Source organism: Zonotrichia albicollis, chromosome 9 (genome assembly GCF_047830755.1).
Source record: "Zonotrichia albicollis isolate bZonAlb1 chromosome 9, bZonAlb1.hap1, whole genome shotgun sequence".
Classification (NCBI taxonomy): Eukaryota; Metazoa; Chordata; class Aves; order Passeriformes; family Passerellidae; genus Zonotrichia; species Zonotrichia albicollis.
The window spans coordinates 15631580-15653762 of record NC_133827.1 but is presented as its reverse complement, the minus strand read 5'-3'; the positions used below and the strand labels follow the sequence as shown (position 1 = coordinate 15653762).

The 22183-nt window shown below is 53.0% G+C and overlaps 1 protein-coding gene across 1 annotated transcript in view; it reads left to right on the top strand.

Annotated features, from left to right (window-relative positions):
* The first annotated feature begins 11972 nt into the window (after positions 1-11972).
* LOC141730047 (uncharacterized) overlaps positions 11973-22183 on the top strand; it is a 311523-nt gene continuing 301312 nt past the window's right edge. The window contains exon 1 of the mRNA XM_074546684.1: positions 11973-12459. Within this exon, the coding sequence (XP_074402785.1) occupies positions 11973-12459 (487 nt within the window). The remainder of the gene's footprint in view (positions 12460-22183) is intronic.

Here is a 22183-nt window from a genome sequence, read left to right as displayed (position 1 = left end):
GTGTTTTCCACTGTAAAATCATTAAGTCCTAGGTTATACGTAAGGTTAAATACTGTCAAGTGCTGTTCTATTGCTAAATTCTGAAGTCTAAGGTATCAATCAAGGCCTCTTAAATTTGAGTTCTGTTTAGCTTTTAGGCTGCATTCATTTTATCCTTGCCCTCACTGTCCTTTAGGCACACATTCAGGTGCACAAATTTCGACAGTTCTTAGTTAATTTCTGGTTTGATTGCCTGGATTTTGATTGGTTTTGTTGTTGCTTTGTTTCCCTGGTGTGCCTGAAGTGTCCAGTCGGGAGCAGAGTGACTCTTGCTAAGGAACTTTGTGCTGCTGTCCCTTAATATTAAATCTGGTTTTTGCTGCTCCCTTGCTGGGGATTTTCCAGCGCTCTCAAGGCCTCGTTGGTAGCAGGGTGAAGGAGGCCTGGCCCAGGCTCTGGTCCTGGGGGACACGGGGACGCTGCCGGGGGGTCCCTGTCCCCCTGTGCCACCCCCAGGGCCCTGGCCCCCCGGCCCTGTGTCAGGCTCTGGGGTCGATCTTGTGGAACACCCTCTGGGGGAGGCTGCGGGGCTGGGGGCGAGGGGACCCAGGGGGACAGGGGGGGACCCCGCTGTGCACGAGCAGTGTTGGACTGCTCTGGGGCGAGCTGTGAGGGGGGCCGGGGTAGAGTTACCTCCCCAGTGACCTCACACAGCCCCTGTGATGTCACACAGCCCCTGTGATGTCACACTGCCCCTGTGATGTCACACAGATAAATGTGATGTCACACAACCCCTGTGATGTCACACAGCCCCTGTGATGTCCCAGAGCCAACTCTGAGACGCCACGCTATGATGTGATACAGCTGCTCTGTGACGTCACAGAAGTCTCTGTGATGTCAGAAAGTCACTCTATGATTTTACAATCTCTACTGTGATGTCACAGCCTGCTCTATGATGTTACACAGCCACCCAGTGTTGTCACAGCCCACTCCCTGATGTCACAGAGCCACCTTCTATGATGGCAGGATCTGCTCTATGGCCTCACACCCTACTCTATGATGTCACAGCCAGCTCTGTGATGTAACAGCCCCCCTCAGTGATGTCACAAAACCCTCTCTGTGATGTCATACTGACACTCTGTAAGGTCACAGCACATACTTTGACCTCACTGCAACTTTTATGATGTCATGCAGCCATGCCATGATCTCACAGCCTGGTCTCTGATGTCACACAGTTCCCTCTATGACGCTGTAGCTCCTCAGTGACCTCACAAAACAAACTCTGTGATGTCACAGCCCAATCTGTGACCTCACACAGCCAACTCTGTGCTGTCCCACAGTGCCTTGCTGACATCACAGCTGCTCTGTGGCTCTGTGACACAGCCACAGAGGTGCTGCTGTGACACAGCCCCCTCAGGGCCATCCCAAGCCGCTGCCAGTGCTGAGCCCCTGTGAGCTCTGTCTGTGCCCTGCTGGTGTCCCTGAGGGGCCCTGGCAGTGCCCCAGCCCTGCTGGGCTGTGCACAGGAGCTGCTCCTGGACAGAGCTGTCTCTCTGCAGTGCTGCCCTTGCCAGGAGCTGCCTCTGGGCCAGGAGCCCTGCCCAGCTCAGCAGCACAGACACAGCACAGGGACTTTAATGATCCTCTGGGGCTTTGGTGCTCTTTGCATCAGACTCAGTCCCTCACAATGTGCCCAAAAACTTCTCAAAAACTCAAAAATAAATTGAAACACAGATGTTTTCTTGAAGGGTCCCATTGAAGGACAGGACCGAGAAAGTGTCTGCAGGTTCCAGGTAGAGCAGAACACTGGTGGCAGTGATGACAGCTGGGGACAAGCGAGGAAAATGTGTCTCTGCTGCTGAGCACAACTGTGCCTCTGTCCCTGCAGGCTGTCGGCATCCCCCGGCTGCCCCACCTGGCTGGGCCCTTCCTTTGCTGACAGCTCTGCCTCCTGCCTGCCTCTGCCTGCCCACACAGAGCCTTGGGCTGCTCCAGGCTCCTGCTGGGCACATGCTCCATCACAGTCCTGCCCTGCCAGGGAAATTCCTTTCTGCTGGTGTTGAGTGTGGGCCTCTCCAGCTGCCCTTGGTGCCATTATTTCCTCCTCATGCTCATATCCTCCAGGAAGAAAAGCTCCAGTCTGACATCACCATTCAATCCCTCCCAGGCTATTCCCTTTCAGTCCTCAGTCTCTACTCCGCTGACTCCAGAGCCATCAGCCTCTCCCTGCTGATTTTGTGATGAGGCCTCCAAACCCCATTCTGGGAGATTTTTGAGTCCTATCCAAGGTCTGTGAAAAGGGAAAAATAGCATTCGAAGTTATTTTAAAATAAATCCTACAGTGATAGAAAACAGGTCAGTATCTTTAAACTGAATGGGGACAAATTAACATTTGTTAGAAAGAGGAAATATTTTACAATTATAAAAGTGGCAGGAAGCTGCAGCTGTTTTTCCAGAGAAGTGGATTCCTCAGCCCTGGAATTGTCCAAGAGCAGGAGATTTGTGTAGCCTTGCCCATTGAAACCCTCTCATCCCCAGTGACAGAATTCCTGTAGTGTGGGTTCTCTGCTGTGCTGGGTGCCCTCACAAGGCTTCTGGCCAGAATGTCTGCTGAGGGCAGCCAGGCTGCTGCAGGGGCAGTGACCTCACAGCCATCACCGTGGCAGCCCTGTCCCCTGGGCCTGGCTCTGCCCTTTCCTCTGCCCCTGCCTTGGCTCTGCTGGCATGAAGAGTTTTGTCATTAATATCTTGTCCCCAAGGTGCTGGGGCCAATGGCTTCCCAGTCTGGCTCCTGGAGCAGAAGTGGCTTTTCAGAGCCCAGCCAGGAATGAGCCCTGAGGCAGCAGCTCTGCAGTGGTGGCCACCAGGCCGGGCTGCCAAGGGAGGCTTCTGGCCATGGCCTGCAAGCAGCTGCTGCTGCCAAGGTGCCTTTGGTGCCTCAGGCTCTCCCTGGCCCAGCTCCCAGCACGGCACTCTGCCCGTGTGCCCGAGCCCTTCCCTGTGCTGGGGCTGGCCTGGGGCTTTTCCTGCAGCGGGACCTGCCCTGCTCATGGCACAGGAAAGGCAGTTCCTGCTGGAGCAGGAGGCTCTGCCTGCAATGGGCTGCAGCAACTCCAGCAAGGCCCTGTTTGCAAAGCCTCCAGTGGGAAATGAAGGAGGGGAGTCACACTGCTTTGGGAGTGAATAAAGCTGAAACCAGTCTGACTCCTCCATCTCAAAGTTCAACAACCTCAGAGGGAGCTGATACTGTGGCAGAGGTGGAAAAATCCCCAGAGAAAGGAACAACCAAGTGACACCACTGAGAGCTTCTGCAGAGCTGCTGAGAAGGCCCAGTCTGGGCACATCTGACTGACAGGGCAGCACCTCAGACTGGAAAAGCCCCATCCCAAATTTTAATGGCAGCATCTCCTGACATTTCCTTTCTTGAGGGGTATGGGGATTCCTCCCAGTGGTGGGGACACCCTCAAGGTCACTGCTCCAGCCTGAGCCAAAGGGAATTGCCCATGGTCATTGGTCTGGGGAGTGACATCAATCTCTGCTTAATTACAGGTTTTGCTTAACACAGTTGCTTTGAAATAATTTCCTAGTGCTCTGTATAATCTATTTTATGTCTCTTACATCCTGGCATAAATATTTCTGATTGAGGCAATTTTGTCTAACAATTACCATAATAGAGAATACATATTTATATAAATACATCTGTCCATGACAGGAACCCTGCGAATGTCTGGGACATCCCGGCTCTTTGGCAGACTGGGGACTCCTGGGATGTCACCGTGGAGCCCCGGTATGTGCCTGTGACAGATGGGTGCCTTTGCAGCACAAGGTCCTCTGGGATGTCACCATGGAATGGCTGAGACTGCCTCTGACCACAGGGCTCTTTACCATCCCCAGAAAGGCCTGGGAGGTCTCCATGGGGCCCCTGTCTGTGCCTGTGACATTCCAGCTCTAGAACAGCCTGGAGACTCTTGGAAAAACCCCAGTGAACCCCCCTGAAGGCCTGTGAGAAATCTGATCCTCAGCAGGCAACCATCACCAGGGCCCTGTAGCGATGGTCAGTTTCCATGGCAACCATCACCAGAACACTGTAGCTATGGTCAGTTTCCATGGCAACCATCACCAGACCCCTGTTGCTATGCTCAATCCCTTCGCAGTTCCATGGAGACCCCATGCCAGGGGTGGTTGCCATGGACACCAGCTCAGGCCTGCAGCCACAGCCCGTTGCCATGGCAACCATTGGCAGCCCCCCCCCTCCCATTCCCAGGCTCATGGGATCCCAGAACCACAGAATTGGCTGAGCTGGGAGGGACCCATCAGGATCCTCCAGTCCAACTGCTGGCCCTGCACAGGACACCCCAACAATGCCTGCCTGGGCCTGGCAGCGCTGTCCAAACGCTGCTGCAGCTCCGAGAGCCCTGGAGCTGGGACCCTTCCCTGGGGAGCCTGGGCAGGGCCCCAGCAGCCTCTGGGCAAAAACCTTTTCCTGACATCCAACCTGAGCCTGCCCCAACTCAGCTGCAGCCATTCCCTCCACTCCTGTCCCTGGGCACCAGAGGGAAGAGCCAAGGACCCGCTCCCAAGGCTGTTGCCATGGCCACCAGGGCTGGGACCAGCTGGGACGCTCGGTTTCCATGGGCCGGGGTGCAGGAATGGGATTCCCCAATTTCCTGTTCCCCCTAAAACCGCGCTGCCCTCGCTGCCCTCCCACCACCCATGGAAAGCACAAAAGGCAAAGGTCCATTCTGGGATAAGAACAATTTATTAGGAACAGGAACAAGATAAGGGACAACTGAACAGAAACAATATTGATAACAGAAGGGATAAATGAAACAGTTTACTGGGAAAATTACAACACAACTTCCTGGCTCTCCCCAGCAACATATTTCCCCCACCTGGAAAGGACACCCTTCTTCTCAGGGAGAGAGTGTGTCCCTTTTCTGCACCTGGAAATTCTCTGAGGTGGGAGTGAATGTAATGACACAGCCATTGCAAGACCCTCATGTTTTTCAATGCCCCATCATGTCTTTGGCACTGGTAGGAAAAGGGACAGGTGTCTTCCCAGCATGGATCATGGGGAACATGGAAAACCAGGGTTCTGCCCAATGTGGGTTCTCCCAAGGGGGATGAAGCTGGAGTGGTTCATGAAGCTGTTCCTGCATTTCTGGCATTTGCAGGGATCCCTCACTGGTGGCTCCGTTGGTGTCTGGTCAAGTGAGAGCTGGTGGTGAAGCTTTTCCCACACTGGGGACACTCATAGGGCCTCTCCCCTGTATGGATGCGCTGGTGGATGATGAGGGTAGAGTTGTGCTTGAAGCCCTTCCCACACTCAGGGCAAAGCAAGGGCCTCTCATCTGTGTGAATCCGCTCATGCAGGAGGAGATGAGAGCTGGTCTGAAACCTCTTCCCACATGTGTCGCACTGGTAGGGCCTCTCCCCAGTGTGGATGTGCCGGTGCTTGATGAGGTGGGAGTTTTGCTTGAAGCCCTTCCCGCACTCAGGGCAGAGGAAGGGCCTCTCCTCGCTGCAAATCCGCTGGTGGCGGAGGAGATTGAAGCTTCTCAGAAACCTCTCCTGACACTGGGGACACTCGTAGGGCCTCTCTCCAGTGTGGATGCGTCGGTGGGTCACAAGGTTGGCTCTGTAGCTGAAGCCCTTCCCACACTCCCCACACTTGTAGGGCCATTCCCCAGTGTGGATCATCTGGTGGCTGATCAGGTGGTGTCACTGCCTGACGCTTTTCCCACACTCCAAGCACTTCTGGGGCTTCTCCCCATCATAAATCTGCTCATGCACCACCGGCTCTAAGCGCTGGCTGTAGCTCTGTCCACCTTCCTGGCTAAGGGAGGGTCTTTCCTCCTCAGAGCACCCTGGGCTGGGTTTGGAGCCCCTCCTTCTCTGGAATCTCTGGGGATTTTCCTCCCCCTTGGATTCCTGTGCCCTGGAGTCACTCACAATGGCCTCTTCCATGAGGTTCTTCCATGGGGATTTGTCCTCTCTAGTCTCCATGTTCATCTCCTCGTCTGGGGAAGGAAGGACAAGGACAGGATGGGATTTGCCTCCATGCCAGAGGGAAGGGGAAGGACATCCCTCCAGTACATCCCTGGCAGGACGGGGTTGGCAGCGGGGTTGTCCTGCAGGCAGAGGGTGTGCTGGGCTGGGAGATGGAACAGGAGAGAGGGGGAAATAGGAACTGACTTCCTCCTCACCTATCTGGGTGTCCCAGGGCTCCTTCCTCTTCCTCTCAGCCTCCTTCTCCATCCAATCAAGGTTTGGGAATGGGAAATCCTGTTCTGGGAAGAAAACAAAGGGTGTGCACATTGTCTTTTGTACTGCTTTGAAGGAAAACCTGGGGAGGTTCTAAACCAGAATTACAATTTAAAAGAAAACTAAGATCACGGCAATGATACAGAAACACTGCCTTAAACTCACAGAGTCAGGATATAACCTGACAACCTGTTGTTCAGGGTGATGGCAGCAGTCCCAGTAAATGGTGGTTGCAGTCCTGTTGGAGTGATGAAGGTGATTCTGTCGAAGCAGTGATTCTGTAGAAGGGTCTGGTCTTCCTGTGGAGGTCCAGTGGTGGTTTTGGAGCTCTTGTCCTCTGGCAATCCAGTACGCAAGCTGCTCCTGGTGTTGCAAGCCTCAGCTTATATCCAGGTAGGAATGCTTGGATCCTCCCCATAGGCGGAGCATCCCACAATGGGAGGATGGAATTTTATCAGTCCTGCAGTGACACTCAATGGCCCATTCACAGAAGATATCTCCCCTGCAGGGCGTTATCAGGGCTGAGTCATGGAAGAGATAAAGAACACTGCCTCATCTGTTTATAGCAGTTGATGAAGATGGTGATTGAAAACATGCATTTGGTTACATCTTGCATGGCAACCTGAAACAGTGGGGTAATCCCTGCTCAAGGGGGTGAACACCACTCCGTTACCCAAAGTGGCTCAGCTGTAAAACCCACACCCTGAGAAGGCCACACACACAGGGGACAATGTCACACTTGCCCTGCTCCAGGGAAGGTCTCTGTCCCTGTCATTCCCTTGTTGTCCTCCCTTTTCTCTTTCTTTCCATCTCTCTCTATACCTCACATTTACTGTTCAATAAAATCCATTTTGGATATGGTCTCGTTAGCACTTTTACTGGGGTAGAGGCATCTCTTCAACAATTTTCTTCACCATATTGCCATATTATTTTGGCACAGTGAGTTAAGGGCACTGTTCTCTGACCCCAAGTGCCTTTGACAACAGCATGGTTCCCTGCACTGACGATGTTGTGGTTCTTTCTGGAAGAACTCTTGCAAACTTGGACACAGTCCCTCCTTCCTCCTGGGGAGCTTATGGAGCTTATTAAAGCTTTATTTCTTTATGGGAGAAATGATGAGGAAAATGGCTTTCATGGGTGACCAGTGCAAAGAAAATAATTTGCTCTATTTCCTTATAAAGTTGTTAAAATCACTGGAGGAAACGGCGCAAATGTTGCCAGTGAGACTGACAAGGTTCATTCACCTCATGGTGAGGAACACAAGGCAGCTGAAAGTCCCACAAGAAGCCCAGCTCAAGTAGCTAAATTTCCAAATAACTCCTGAATTCCCAGGCTTGGGCACTTTAGCAAATGTGAGAATCATCATTCTCTTTGTCCCCATCACCTTTGTGACAGCTACACAGAGCTTTCCCTTCCTTTTCATGATGTGTATTGGGCCGAATTTCCACTTTTCTTTTATTGGAACCTGCCAGCAGCTGAGCTGGAGCTGTGCAGAAACCAATGAATCTTGGAATTGCCACATCTCTGCTTGAATTGTCCATTTATTCATGTTGGGATTTCTTTGTGTTTTCATCACATGTGACTAGTGGGAAATCAAATATTCATCAGCGTATGTTATGCAAACTTTGATTTCTACCAAGTTTATTTTGTCCAGTGTCCAGGAGATGCTGAAGGGGTCTCTGTGCCTCTCGTCCTGAGGGATGCTTGGGTGGGGCTTGGAAGAGTTGTCCCTGTCATCCCAGGCCATTCCCCAGGGAATTGTCCCTGTCCCTGTCACCCCAGGGCATTCCCCAGGGGTGTCCCTGATCCTGTCCTTCTCACCCCAGGCCATTCCCCAGGGGGTCTCCATCATTCTCACCCCATAAAATGCCTAGGGGGTTCTCCCTCCCTCTCACCCCTGTGCCAAAGGATGCTCGGGGCAGTCTCTGTCCATCTCAGCCCAGGGGATGCTCGGGGGTCTCTGTCCCCTCACCCTGGGGGATGCTCGGGGGGTCTCCATCCCTCTGGCCTCAGGCAATGCCTCTGCAGGGCTGGGGACCAGGGGCTCTGTGTCCCTCTCACTGCTGAGGGTGCTCGGGGCTGGGGGGGCTCTCCCACCTTCTCACCCCTGGGGAGGCCGGGGGGGTCTCTGTCCCTCTCAGCCCTGCTGTGACCCCACCCAAACATCATCGGGGTCAGAGGGACAGAGACACCCCCAAACCCCCAGAAGGGCCGAACCTGGGATTTGGTTTGGGGCTGAGGATTTAGGAAGGGGCTGGAATTGGGGCTGGGATTGGAGTTGGGGCTGAGATTTGGATTAGAACTGGGATTGGGGTTAAGGCTAGACATGGGATTAGCTTAGGGCTGGGATTGGGATTGGGTCTAGGGCTAGACAAGTTTGGAACTGGGATGTGATTAAATACAGAACTGTGAGTGTGTTTAAACGTGGAGTGAGATTGAGACCAGGATCAGGGTCAGGTTTGGGGCTGAGCTCACCCAGGGCAGGACAGGGGGGATGTCACTGCAGGATGTCCCTGGCATCGTACCAGCCCTCCTCAGGCACCTCCAAACATGGGGAGCAGCTGGATGCCCCAAGATCCAGGTGCTCCCACGCTGCCCCTCCATACCAGGCGAGCATTCCCTGAGGGCAGCCCTGACTGTGACCACTGAGGCTCTGGGATCAGCCCTCACATCCCTGTGGGAGCAGCAGCAGACAGGATGAGGGATTTCCCCGCCCCGTTTTTCCTGTGGAAGGGTGAAGCCCGGCTGCCCTTTCCTTCTGGTGCCTCCTCCTCTCCTCAGCTGAGGATGTCAAACTCCCCAGGAGCAGGAAAATCCCCATTCCCTCTTTCCTTGTGGCTGCAGCCTGGAACATCCACCCAGAATGATGGACTTTCTGACAGCTCTGCTGAATGACACTGGCAAGAGGTTTCTGAGAAGGGGAAGAAATTGTATTTTGATAGTAACTAAAAGATGCATAATTATTCCTTTCTGTTATATTCCTTTTCAGTTAGTTCTGGTCTGTTTTCAGAGTGCCACCTTCTCAGCTGACTGTGTTTGTGCCCTCCGTTCTCTCCTGCCTCTCTTTGCCTGCTCTGTTTCTCTCTCAGTGTCTCCCTTGACCCAGGGCAGCTCACACCAAAGACCGTGCCCGGATTTAATTCCCAATTCAGGAGCTACAACAACCATGGGGGAAGTTATGAATGCTCACAGTGAATTGCCACTGTAAGATCTTGCTCCACTTGGCTTTTGGCTCCTTCTTGACAGCTTTGCCCTCAAGGGCAGGAACATCTTTTCATAGCTGAGAACTGGAATTCCAGACCCTGGCAGTGTGTGCCGTGGATCCCAGAGGGGCATTCCCGAGGCTGCCAGGGTGCTGCTCCTGCCGTGCCTCCCAAGGAGTTTCTCTCCCAAGGGGAGAAGATCCAGAAGCTCTGCGGGCTCCCAGAGCACACAGCAAAGGTGGCTTTGATGGACATTTTCCAGCACCTTCCCCGCTGGAAGCAGAGGGAGGGAGGAAATAGAGGCGAGTGCTGGAAGGACTGGGGTGGGAAGGGACACATTCACAAATCAATACACAAAAAGTGTAAATTCAGCCCAATACAGATATCATTAAAAGGAAAGTAAACTATTTGCAGCTGTCACAAATGCGACAGGGATGAAGAGAAAAATGATTCTCACATTTCGCAAAGCACTCAAGCCTGGGAATTCAGGAGTTATTTGGGAATTTAGCTCCTTGAGCTGAGCTTCTTGTTGGACTTTTAGCAGCCTTGTGTTCCTCATCATAGGGTGAATGAACCTTGTCAGTCTCACTGGTATCATTTGCTCCCTTTCCTCCTGTGATTTTAAAAAACATTTCAAGGAAGGATGTCGCAGACATTTTTTTTCATAAAATCCTCCCTTTTGGGATTTGTCCTTTCTGGGAAGCTGGGGCCCTAGAAGAAAAATGCAAACAACAATTATCTGCTGATGTGGAATGTAACAGGAGCATCTGTGATTGGTCTTCTGTGAGTGTTTGGATTTGCTGACCACTCACGGGAGAGTTGGTCCTTGCTTTCTGCTGGACACAGAACTTTGTTATTCAATCTTTTCTTTCTATTCTTAGCTTAGCAAGCCTCGGAAACTTTTCTCTTTATTGCTTTTAGTATAATTATAATGTATTATACATCATATATCAATAAATCCAGCCTTCTGATCATGAACCAAGATTCTTGTCCACTTCTCTCACCCTGAAGACCTTCATCAGGTCGCTGTAATAGAAGGACAACAAAATATTTTCTTTACACTCCGGGCCCACAAAGGCGATTTACCTCATCGGTTCTCCCATAAGTCACTCAGAGGATGCTGCAGCCCTATTTCAAAGAGTTCCTCCAGAGAGAACCACAACCTCCTCAGAGGAGGGAACCATGCTGTTGTCAAAGGCACGTGGGGTCAGAGAACAGTGCCTAAAGTCACTGTGCCAAAATAATTTCACAGTCTGGTGAGTCTGGTTAAGAAAAGTGTTAGAGAGATTCCTCTGCCCCAATTGAGGTGATAATGAGACCAAACCCAAAATGAATTTTATTGAACAGTAAATGAAATGGAAAATGGGGGACAGGAAGGGAATGACAGGAAAAAGAGCCTTCCCCTGGGGCAAGGTAAGTGTGATATTGTCCCCTGTGTGTGTGCCCTTCCCAGGGTGTGGGTTTTACAGCTGAGCCAGTTTGGGTAAGGGGGGTGGTGTTCACCCCCTGAGCAGGGATTACCCCACTGTTTCAGGCTGCCATGCAAGATGTAACCAAATGCATGTTTTCAATCCCCACCTTCATCAACTGCTATAAACAGGTGGGGCATTGTTCTTTATCTCTTCCATGACTCAGCCCTGATAACGCCCTGCAGGGGAGATATCTTCTGTGAATGAGCCATTGAGTGTCACTGCAGGACTGATAAAATTCCATCCTCCCATTGTGGGATGCTCCGCCTATGGGGAGGATCCAAGCATTCCTACCTGGATATAAGCTGACACTTTGCTACTCCAGGAGCAGCTTGCGTACTGGATTGCCAGAGGACAAGACCTCCAAAGCCACCACTGGACCTCCACAGGAAGACCAGACCCTTCTACAGCATCACTGCTTCGACAGAATCACCTTCATCACTCCAACAGGACTGCAACCACCATTTACTGGGACTGCTGCCATCACCCTGAACAAAAGGGTGTAAGGTTATATCCTGACTCTGTCAGTTTAAGGCAGTGTTTCTATATCATTGCCTTGATCTTAGTTTTCTTTTAAATTGTAATTCTGGTTTAGACCCTCCCCAGGTTTTCCTTCAAAGCAGTACAAAAGACAATGTGCGCACCCTTTGTTTTCTTCCCAGAACGGGATTTCCCATTCCCAAACCTTGATTGGATGGAGAAGGAGGCTGTGAGGAAGAGGAAGGATCCCTGGGATACCCAGATAGGTGAGGAGGAAGTCAGTGCCCCTTTCCCCCTCTCTCCTGCTCTATCTCCTAGCCCAGCACAGCCCCCTGCTGCAGGACTCCCCTGCTGCCAACCCCGTCCTGCCAGGGATGTACTGGAGGGATCTCCTTCCCCTTCCCTGTGGCATGAAGGCAAATCCCATCCAGTCTTTGTCCTTCCTTCCCCAGGGAAGGAACTGAGGATAGAGACCAGGGAGGAAAAATCTGCATGGCAGAACCTCATGAAGGAGGCCGTTTTGAGGGATTCTAACACACAGGAATCCAACAGGGAAGAAAAACCTCAGACATCCCCCATGAGGAGGCGCTCCAAACCCAGTCCAGGGTGCTCTGAAGAAGAAAGAGCCACTCTGAGCCAGGAAGGTGGGCAGAGCTTCAGCCAGAGTTCAGAGCTGGTGTTCCATGAGCAGCTTCATGATAGGGAGAAGCCCCACAGGTGCTTGCAGTGTGGGAAGAGCTTTAGGCAGAGACAGCAGCTGATCAGCCACCAACACATGCACACAGGGGAATGGCCCTATGAGTGTGGGGAGTGTGGGAAGGGCTTCAGCTACAGATCTGCCCTTTTGACCCACCAACGCATCCACACTGGAGAGAAGCCCTACGAGTGTCCCCAGTGTGGGATGAGGCTTCAGACCAGCTCCAATCTCCTCCGCCACCAGCGGATTCACAGCGAGGAGAGGCCCTTCCTCTGCCCTGAGTGTGGGAAGGGCTTCAAGCACAACTCCTCCCTCATCATCCACCGGCGCATCCACACTGGGGAGAGGCCCTATGAGTGTCCCCAGTGTGGGAAAAGCTTCACCAGCAGCTCTCACTTGACCAGACACCAACAGAGCCACCAGTAAGGGATCCCTGCAAATAGCACAAATGCAGGAGCAGCTTCATCCACCACTCCAGCTTCATCCCCCATGGGAGAACCCACATTGGGAAGATCCCTGGTGATCCAGTTTCTCTGTGGTCTATGCTGGGAAGACACCTGTCCCTTTTCCTGCCCTTGCCAAAGGCATGATGTGGGATGGAAGAACATGAAGCTGTGGCCATGGCCATGTCAATACATTCACTCGCATCTCAGAACATTGCCAGGGGCAGGAAAGGGACTCTCTCTCTCTCCCTGAGGAGAAGTGTGTCCTTTCCAGGCAGGGGAAATGCATGGCCAGGAAGAGTCTGTTGTTGATATATTAGTTTTCTCTAACATAAACAGTAAACAGTTTTTCTAATCCCTTCTGTTATCAATAACATTTCTGTTTCTGTTGGTTCCTTATCTCATTGTTGTTCCCAGTAAATTGTTCTTATCCCAGCCTGGGATCTTTGCCTTTTGTGCTTTCCATGGGAAGTGGGAGGGCAGCAAGGGCAGCGCGGTTTTAGCGGGGGCAGGAAATTGGGGAATCCCATTCCTGCACACTGGCCCCTGGAAACCGAGCATCCCAGCTGGTCCCAGCCCTGGTGGCCATTGCAACAGCCTTGGGAGCGGGTCCCTGGCTGGGGCTGTGGGAACCTCTTCCCTCTGGTGCCCAGGGACAGGAGTGGAGGGAACGGCTGCAGCTGAGTTGGGGCAGGCTCAGGTTGGATGTCAGGAAAAGGTTTTTGCCCAGAGGCTGCTGGGGCCCTGCCCAGGCTCCCCAGGGAAGGGTCCCAGCTCCAGGGCTCTCTGAGCTGCGGCAGCGTTTGGACAGCGCTGCCAGTCCCAGGCTGGCATTGTTGGGGTGTCCTGTGCAGGGCCAGCAGTTGGACTGGAGGATCCTGATGGGTCCCTCCCAGCTCAGCCAATTCTGTGGTTCTGGGATCCCATGAGCCTGGGGATGGGGCTGCCAATGGTTGCCATGGCAACGGGCTGTGGCTGCAGGCCTGAGCTGGTGTCCATGGCAACCACCCCTGGCATGGGGTCTCCATTGAGCTGCCAAGGGACTGAGCATAGCAACAGGGGGCTGGGGATGGTTGCCATGGAAACTGACCATAGCAACACGCCTAGTTGGTGATGGTTGCCTGTTTGGGATCAGATTTTTCATAGGCCCTCAGAGGGGTTCCTTGGGGACTTTCCAAAAGTCTCCAGGCTGTTCCAGAGTTGGAATGTCACAGGCACAGACAGGGGCCCCATGGAGACCTCCCAGGGCTTTTTGGGGATGGTAAAGAGCCCTGTGGTCAGAGGCAGTCTCAGCCATTCCATGGTGACATCCCAGGGGACCTTGTGCTGCAAAGGCACCCATCTGTCACAGGCACTCACGGGGGCTCCACGGTGACATCCCAGGAGTCCCCAGGCTGCCAAAGGGCCAGGATGTCCCAGACACTCACAGGGTACCGGTCATGGGCAGATATATTCATATAAATATGTATTCTCTATTATGGTAATGATTAGACAAAATTGCCTTAATCAGAAATATTTATGCCAGGATGTAAGAGATGCAAAATATATTATACAGAGCACTAGGAAATTATTTCACGGCAACTGTGTTAAGCAAAACCTGTAATTAAGCAGAGATTGATGTCACTCCCCCAGACCAATGACCATGGGCAATTCCCTTTGGCTCAGGCTGGAGCAGTGACCTTGAGGGTGTCCCCACCACTGGGAGGAATCCCCACACCCCTCAAGAAGGGAAATGTCAGGAGATGCTGCAATTAAAATTTGGGACGGGGCTTTTCTCATCTGAGGTGCTGCCTTGTCAGTCAGATGTGCCCAGGCTGGGCCAGCTCAGCAACTCTGCAGAAGCTCTCAGTGGTGTCACTTGGTTGTTCCTTTCTCTGGGGATTTTTCCATCTCTGCCACAGCTTCAGCTCCCTCTGATGATGTTGAACTTTGGGATGGAGGAGTCAGGCTGGTTTCAGCATTATTCACCCCTAAAGCAGTGTGACTCCCCTCCTTCATTTCCCACTGGAGGCTTTGCAAACAGGGCCTTGCTGGAGTTGCTGCAGCCCATTGCAGGCAGAGCCTCCTGCTCCAGCAGGAACTGCCTTTCCTGTGCCATGAGCAGGGCAGGTCCCGCTGCAGGAAAAGCCCCAGGCCAGCCCCAGCACAGGGAAGGGCTCGGGCACAAGGGCAGAGTGCCGTGCTGGGAGCTGGGCCAGGGAGAGCCTGAGGCACCAAAGGCACCTTGGCAGCAGCAGCTGCTTGCAGGCCATGGCCAGAAGCCTCCCTTGGCAGCCCGGCCTGGTGGCCACCACTGCAGAGCTGCTGCCTCAGGGCTCATTCCTGGGTGGGCTCTGAAAAGCCACTTCTGCTCCAGGAGCCAGACTGGGAAGCCATTGGCCCCAGCACCTTGGGGACAAGATATTAATGACAAAACTCTTCATGCCAGCAGAGCCAAGGCAGGGGCAGAGGAAAGGGCAGAGCCAGGCCCAGGGGACAGGGCTGCCATGGTGATGGCTGTGAGGTCACTGCCCCTGCAGCAGCCTGGCTGCCCTCAGCAGACATTCTGGCCAGAAGCCTTGTGAGGGCACCCAGCACAGCAGAGAACCCACACTACAGGAATTCTGTCACTGGGGATGAGAGGGTTTCAATGGGCAAGGCTACACAAATCTCCTGCTCTTGGACAATTCTTGGGATGGGGAATCCACTTCTCTGGAAAAACAGCTGCAATTTCCATCCACTTTCTTAATTGTAAAATATTTCCTCCTTCTAACAAATGTTAATTTGTCCCCATTCATTTTAAAGATACTGACCTGTTTTCTGTCACTGTATGGTTTAGTTGAAAATAACTTTGAATGCTATTTTTCCCTTTTCACAGACCTTGGATAGGACTCAAAAATCTCCCAGAATGGGGTTTGGAGGCCTCATCACAAAATCAGCAGGGAGAGTCTGCGGCCTCTGTGGTTAGTGGAGTAGAGACTGAGGACTGAAAGGGATTAGCCTGGGAGGGATTGAATGGCGATGTCAGGCTGGAGCTTTTCTTCCTGGAGGATATAAGCATGAGAAGGAAATAATGGCACCAAGGGCAGCTGGAGAGGCCCACACTCAACACCAGCAGAAAGGAATTTCCCTGTAAGGGCAGGACTGTGGTGCAGCACATCCTCAGAAGGAGCCTGGAGCAGCCCAAGGCCCTGTGTGGGCAGGCAGAGGCAGGCAGGAGACAGAGCTGTCAGCAAAGGAAGGGCCCAGCCCGGTGGGGCAGCCGGGGCTGTGTGACATCACAGGATGCTGTGTGACATCACAGGGGCAGTGTGACATCACGGGAGCTGTGTGAGGTCCCTGGGGAGGTCACTCTACCCTGGCCCCCCTCACAGCTCCCCGCAGAGCAGTCCAACCCTGCTCGTGCACAGCAGGGTCCCCTGTCCCCCTGGGTCCCCTTGCCCCCGGCCCCGCAGCCTCCCCCAGAGGATGTTCCACGAGATCGACCCCAGAGCCTGACACGGGGACGGGGGGCCGGGGCCCTGGGGGTGGCACAGAGGGACAGGGACCCCCGGCAGCGTCCCCGTGTCCCCCAGGGCCAGAGCCTGGGCCAGGGCTCCTTCACCCTGCTACCAACGAGGCCTTGAGAGCGCTGGAAAAATCCCCAGCAAGGGAGCAGCAAAAACCAGATTGAATATTAAGACACAGCAGCACAAATTTCCTTGGCAAGAGTCACTCTGCTCCTGACTGGACACTTCAGGCACAAGGAAACAAAGCAATAACTAAACCAAACAGAATCCAAACAATCAAACCAGAAATTTACTGAGAACTGGGGCTTTCATTCCTAAGGAAAAGAACTGTCCTTCTTATCTAGGTGCCCATGGCCAGAATTGGGATTTCACCTCCAGTATTCCCTATTGTGACAGAGTGGAGGAGTTTCTTGGCAAAAGACATTTCATATGTGGGGAGTGTTGCAGTGTGTTGCAATTTCCTGCTTTAAACTTCCAAGCCCCTTCCCAGGTTTGGCAATATCTCTCTTCCCCTTCCCCTTTGCCCCCTGCTGGGCTGCCAATCAGTCTTAACATTCCAGCAGGGCCATCATGTGGTTGGTCAGGTTCAAAAGATGCCCCTGTGCCCAGAGGTCATTGGTCTGTCTGGTTGTCATCGTTCCCTGAGACCCTGCCCCTCCCACCTGGTTGGTGGCTCACCTGTCCCTTCCCTCCCCCTCCCCCCGGAGCTTAAAAAGTCACTCAGGCCCTGCGGTCGGGATTCTGTTGGAGCTGTTACCTAAGATTCAGATGTCTGTGACCATGGAATAAACTCTTGATATTAACCCTGCAGCAGAATCTGTCTCCTTTTCCTCCTCACCTTAGACTGAAGCCTTTCCACCTGAGGCAAACTGAGTTTCTACAAGCCTGGACTTGTTTCGGCGCTCAGCTGCACCATCCAGCCAGCCAAAAGTGTCTCTGAGGGGAAGCACCACAGTTGCCACCTTTGGCCTAGGAGCAGGGGTCAGACGAGCCCAGGCACAATCTACCTGGTAATATTGGGATCTTATTCCAATAGGGGAGGAAGGGGCAGGTCCAGCCCTCCCCTGCCCTGGAACCCCAGCCCTGCCCTGCCCTGGAACCCCAATCCCCCCAGAGCCTCTCTCCCAGCCCAGCCGTGGCTGCCAGTCCCTGGCACAGCACAGGCAATGCTCCACAGCCACCTCTGCAGCCCCAGCCCAGCTCCTGAGGGACCAAATGACCCACAGTCCCAGCTGGGAGAAGCGCCCAGGGAGACCAAGGGGGATTGAAGGCTGACCTCAAGGCAAGCACACATCTTGACCCTACCTCCTCTTGGAATTTCCATCTAAACACTACTGGAATCCAGGAGTTGGTACCTCTGTGTATGCTCCTCTGTATCCTTTTTGCCTCTCTCTCTTTCTGTCCTTTTCTTCTATTTCGGTCCTTTTGCAAATTTGAGTAATGTAAAATTCAAATAGCTTAGAGTTTGTGAATTTGAATGGGCCAAGTCTGTGCTTTAAGAAGTGTTCTGTGTTGTCTGAATGTCATATTAAACCTTTTGCCAAAAGTTCTCTGACTTTCTAAAGTTACCAGTAAAGACTGTTCTGTTGTTTTGAGCACCTGAGGATCTCTTGTTAGTGTTTCTCCAGGGAGTCCAATTCAGAATACAGAAACAATTGTAATTCCTTTTAAATATCTCCTTGACAGAGTTTTCTACTGGATGGAAGTCAGGGCTTGTGTGTCATGCTTGGCCCAGCCCAGGCAGGGCTTTCCCAGCCCCATTCCACACTCCATTTCCCAGCTGGAGCCGCTGGTGCCTCTGAGTTGTGCTGCCCCAGCCCCAGGGACGCTCTCCTTGTCTGCCCATTCCCCCATGGTCTCTGGGCAGGGATGGCCTCAGTGGGGGCTGCTGACATCCTCAGCACCTTGGAGGCTGCTGCTGAATTTTCCTGCTCCAGAGGCTTGTTCAGCCTTCAGGTCTTCAGTGCAGGAATGCAGTGTCTCAGGGCTCATTAACATTTAGAACAGTTAAACAAGCTAAGCCTCTGGGAATAATTTGATTGAAGTGTTCAAATCAAATGTGTGGTTAATTAGTCAGATTTCAGAAGCCAATTCAATGTGAATACCCTGAATTTAGAAAAACAGCAAGAAAATATTTTTTTTAGGTCCTGTAATTTTTTTTTACTAGTAATTCATTGAAATGCGCAGTCTCCAATTGACATTGAATCCAAGTACCTCCTCATGCAGTTTGACTGGGTATGAAAATCAAGACCTTTCATGGCTGACAATCAATCAGACTCTGTCCCTACCCCCACCCCACCATTTTTCCCATCCAAGGCTGGCACTCAGAGCAGCCTTGTGCAAATCTGAGCTCCCTCCAGCCCACGCTGGACCTAGCCAACAGACCACAGTTGAACAGGATATAACTTAATAAAAATTACACCATTAAAATAAGAATCACAAAATTACAAACTCTTCCGTGAGCTATGTGCAATGTCCCAGCATGTCTGATGAGTCCACTGTTCACAACTGATTTGCATACTAAAATTAATTTTTGACTAATGTGGTTCTGTGATAGATATAAACACAATGAAGTTCTTGTATCAGGATTCTTGTCCTGGACTGAGGACAGAACAGCTCAAACAATTCCTGATTTGCAAATCTATCAGTGTTGGATGGAGAAGGAAGGTCAGGCTGCTCTTGGTGTTGAGGAAATGCTGAAAGCAGCCTGACTCATTTAATCTCCTCCTGTCCTGGCTGATCTCCTCTCTTTCCCCTTCCACCCACTGGCTTTTGTCTCCCGCCAGCCCCCTGTGAAGAGCCTGGCTCTGTGTTCTCCATCCCTTCCTCGCTGGCACTGCCAGGCTGGCATGAGGAGCCCCTCAGCCTTCCCTGCTCCGGGCTGGACCAGCCCAGCTCCCTCAGCCTCTGCTCACAGCCCAGGGGCTCCAGCCCCTCTTTGGAGGCCCTTCCCAGACCCTGCTCCAGCTGCCAGACATCTTTCCTGCCCTGGGCAACCCAACCCAGGCCACAGTGACCTGGATAATCCCCATCCTTGCTGTCCTGGTCACACAGCCCTGGCCCCTTGTCCCCTGTCAGGCTCTGGGGTGGATCCTGTGGAGCATCCTTTGGTGGAGGCTGTGGCTGCAGGTGGGCCGGGGGGATCCCGGGGGACAGGGACCCTGCTGGGCATGAACAGCATTGGAGTTGTTGGGAGAAACTGTGAGGGGGAGCTGGGGCAGAGTGACCAACCCAGTGACCTGACACAGCCCTGCTGGGATGTCACACAGCCCCTCTGGGATGTCACACAGCCCCTCTGGGTTGTCACACCCTGTTCTGTGATGTCACAGAGCATTCTCCAATGTCACACAGCTGGTCTCTGATGTCACACCAGAGTCTGTGATGCCACAGTCTGTACTGTGATGTCAGACCTCTGCCCTGTGATGTCACAGCTGGATCTCTGATGTCACAGAGGTAGACTATGATGCCATGGCTGCTCGATGACCTCACCTAACCCACTCTGTGATGTCATAGCCCACTCTGTGACCACATGGTACCAGATGATAAATTGTCTCCACCAGGTGAGCTCACACCTGGAGCTTGTTCTCCACAACCCCAGGACAGTGGAAACCACACAGTGCCCATTGTGTGAGAAGGGAACTGGAAGTTCAGCAGCCTCAGTGTCCTGCCAGCTCAGCCAGGCCCACGGGAACATTGGGGTCCATGACCACCAGGGACCACCAGGGAGACCCCCAGGACAGGAGAATGCATGGGTAAATGGGAGGGGAAATATATTAATGATTTTGGGGAAATGATTATCATATGTATTTTTAGTCCAGGACAATCAATGAATATGTATGCAAAATACAGAAAATAAAGAGAAACTCTCCTGTACTCAGCATGCACAGCTTTGGGAGGAGCTCCCCCCGTGCATCCAGCTGAATAAAGAATGCTGCTTCTTAATGCTACATTGGGGTTAAGGAATTTTCTGTTTTACTAAATTTTTGGTAACACTCCCACTGCCAAGGAAAGCTCTGTCTGCTGCTGTTCACAAACAGAGAAGGGCTGGTGGCAGATGTGGGGCTCAGAGGCTGCCTGGGGCACAGTGACCATGAAATAATGAAGTGTTCAATGTTCTGTGAAGGAGGGAGGGGCAGCAACAAAACTTCTGCCCTGGAAATAGGAAGGGCAGACTTTGGCCTGGTTAGGCTGCAGATTTGGGGAATACCAAATCAGGTACTGATTGCTTTAAGGGAAACAGCCCTTAAAAACAAAGGGGTCCTGGAAGGATGGACACATTTCAAGAAAGTAATCATAAGGGGGAAGAAGCAGCCTGTCCCAGTGTGGCAAAAGATGAGCTAGTGAGGAAAATGACTGGCCTGGCTGCCCATGGAGCTTTTCTGGAGACTCAGGAGTGTAAAAACGACCAGCAGCTCAGGAAGTCTTTAAGGATGTTGCTGGGTCATACAGAAAGAAAAGCTGAGAGTTGAAAACTCTATTAAAACTTAACCTGGAGGGTTCTGCAAAAAGAATAAAAATGTTTTAATAAAAAAAATTAGCAAAAAGGAGGAGGAATAGGAGAACATCTACTCTTTATTGGACGCAGTGGAGAATATAGTAACAAAAGATAAGGAAAAGGCTGAGCTACTTTACCCCTAGTTTGTTTCAATTTTCAATATTAGGAGAGGATATCCTCAGGACAAGTGTTCTCCTGAGCTGGTAGATGGGCACAGGGAACAGAACAGGCCCTGGAATCCAGGAGGAAGCAGTGGGTGACCTGCTGAGCCACTCAGATGCTCACAGGTGAATGGGATCAGACAGGATCCATCCTAGGCCAATGAGGGAGCTGTAGATGAGCTCCCGAGGCTGCGCTCCATCATTTACCATCAGTCCTGGCTCAGCAGGGAGCTCGCAGAGGACTGGAGGTGCCAGTGTGAGCCCATACCCAAGAAGGGCTGGAAGGAGGATCTGGGGACCTCCAGGCCTGTCAGCCTGACCTGGGTGCCCAGCAAGGTTATGGAACAGATCATCCTGAGTGCCATCACAGGGCACCCACAGGATGGCACTCACAGGGCACTCCCAGCTGATGGGAACAAACTTTCTGGCTGACTGCAGAGGCCAGGACAAACCTGGGTGGTTTCCCTGCCATCCCCCAGCCCTTGCTGGCCCCAGGGCTGATGACATTTGTGCTCCCTCAGGTTCATGTCCCCACACCAACAGCATGGGGGTGCTCCCCCTGCTCTGTGCAATGCAAACAGGGGCTGCTGAGCCAGTGCTGCCGTGTCTGTGCCTGCAAGGATGGGGCACCTGTGTGAGCTGGGGGAGAGGCCAGGGCTGCAGAGGGGGGATGATGTTGGCAGCTCCATGAGGACGCTCTGGGACGCTGCCCCGGGCTGTGCAGCGCACTGGGGATGGATCAGCCCCTGCTCTGCTGCTCCTTCCCGTCTGCCCCACAGCCCTTGCAGAGCACCAGCTACTGCTGCCCTCAGCTGCCATGGCAACCCTGGGACAAAGCGCTGCCAGGGCTGTTCCAGGTACAATTGCAGTGACACTCCTTGGTGCCACCAGGTGCCATGGCAATGGCCACGGGGACCGTTCCTTGGTTTGGTGCCATGGCAACCGGTGCCCAGAGCCATTGTGATGGTTTGTGGCCATGTAAAGCTGCCCTGGGCCCTTGCTCAGGGCTGGTGTCAGTGCCCAGAGCCAGAGGGGATCCCTTGCTGGGGGCTGTGCCATGGCCACCTGCCCTGTGCCGCGCTGGCCGCTCAGGCACCAGGAACCAGCAGCCAACGGCACTGCCAGGGCCAAAGGCCAGGTCAGCCAGACAGAAAGGGGCAGGGCTGGGCACTGTTTCCATGGCAACCTGCACTGGGGGGTACACCTGGGTCACCTGGCCTGGCAGTTGCCATGGAAACCCCTGGCAGGGACTGAGGGCACAGCCCCTGGCACTGAGACACTGCTGGGCTGGGTGCTGAGCACAGGGCTGAGCACGCAGAGATGGTTTTGTTCTTGCTGAGCTGCAGCACAGCCAAGGCCTGTCCTGCCCCTCGGCAGCCACGCTGGGGAGGGGCTGGGGCTGTGGGGGAGCTGGGCAGGGGACACAGCCAGGACAGGGGACCCCAACTGAGCCCGGGCATAGCCCAGACCAGAGCACATCATGCTCAGGGTGTGAAGGGGGGAA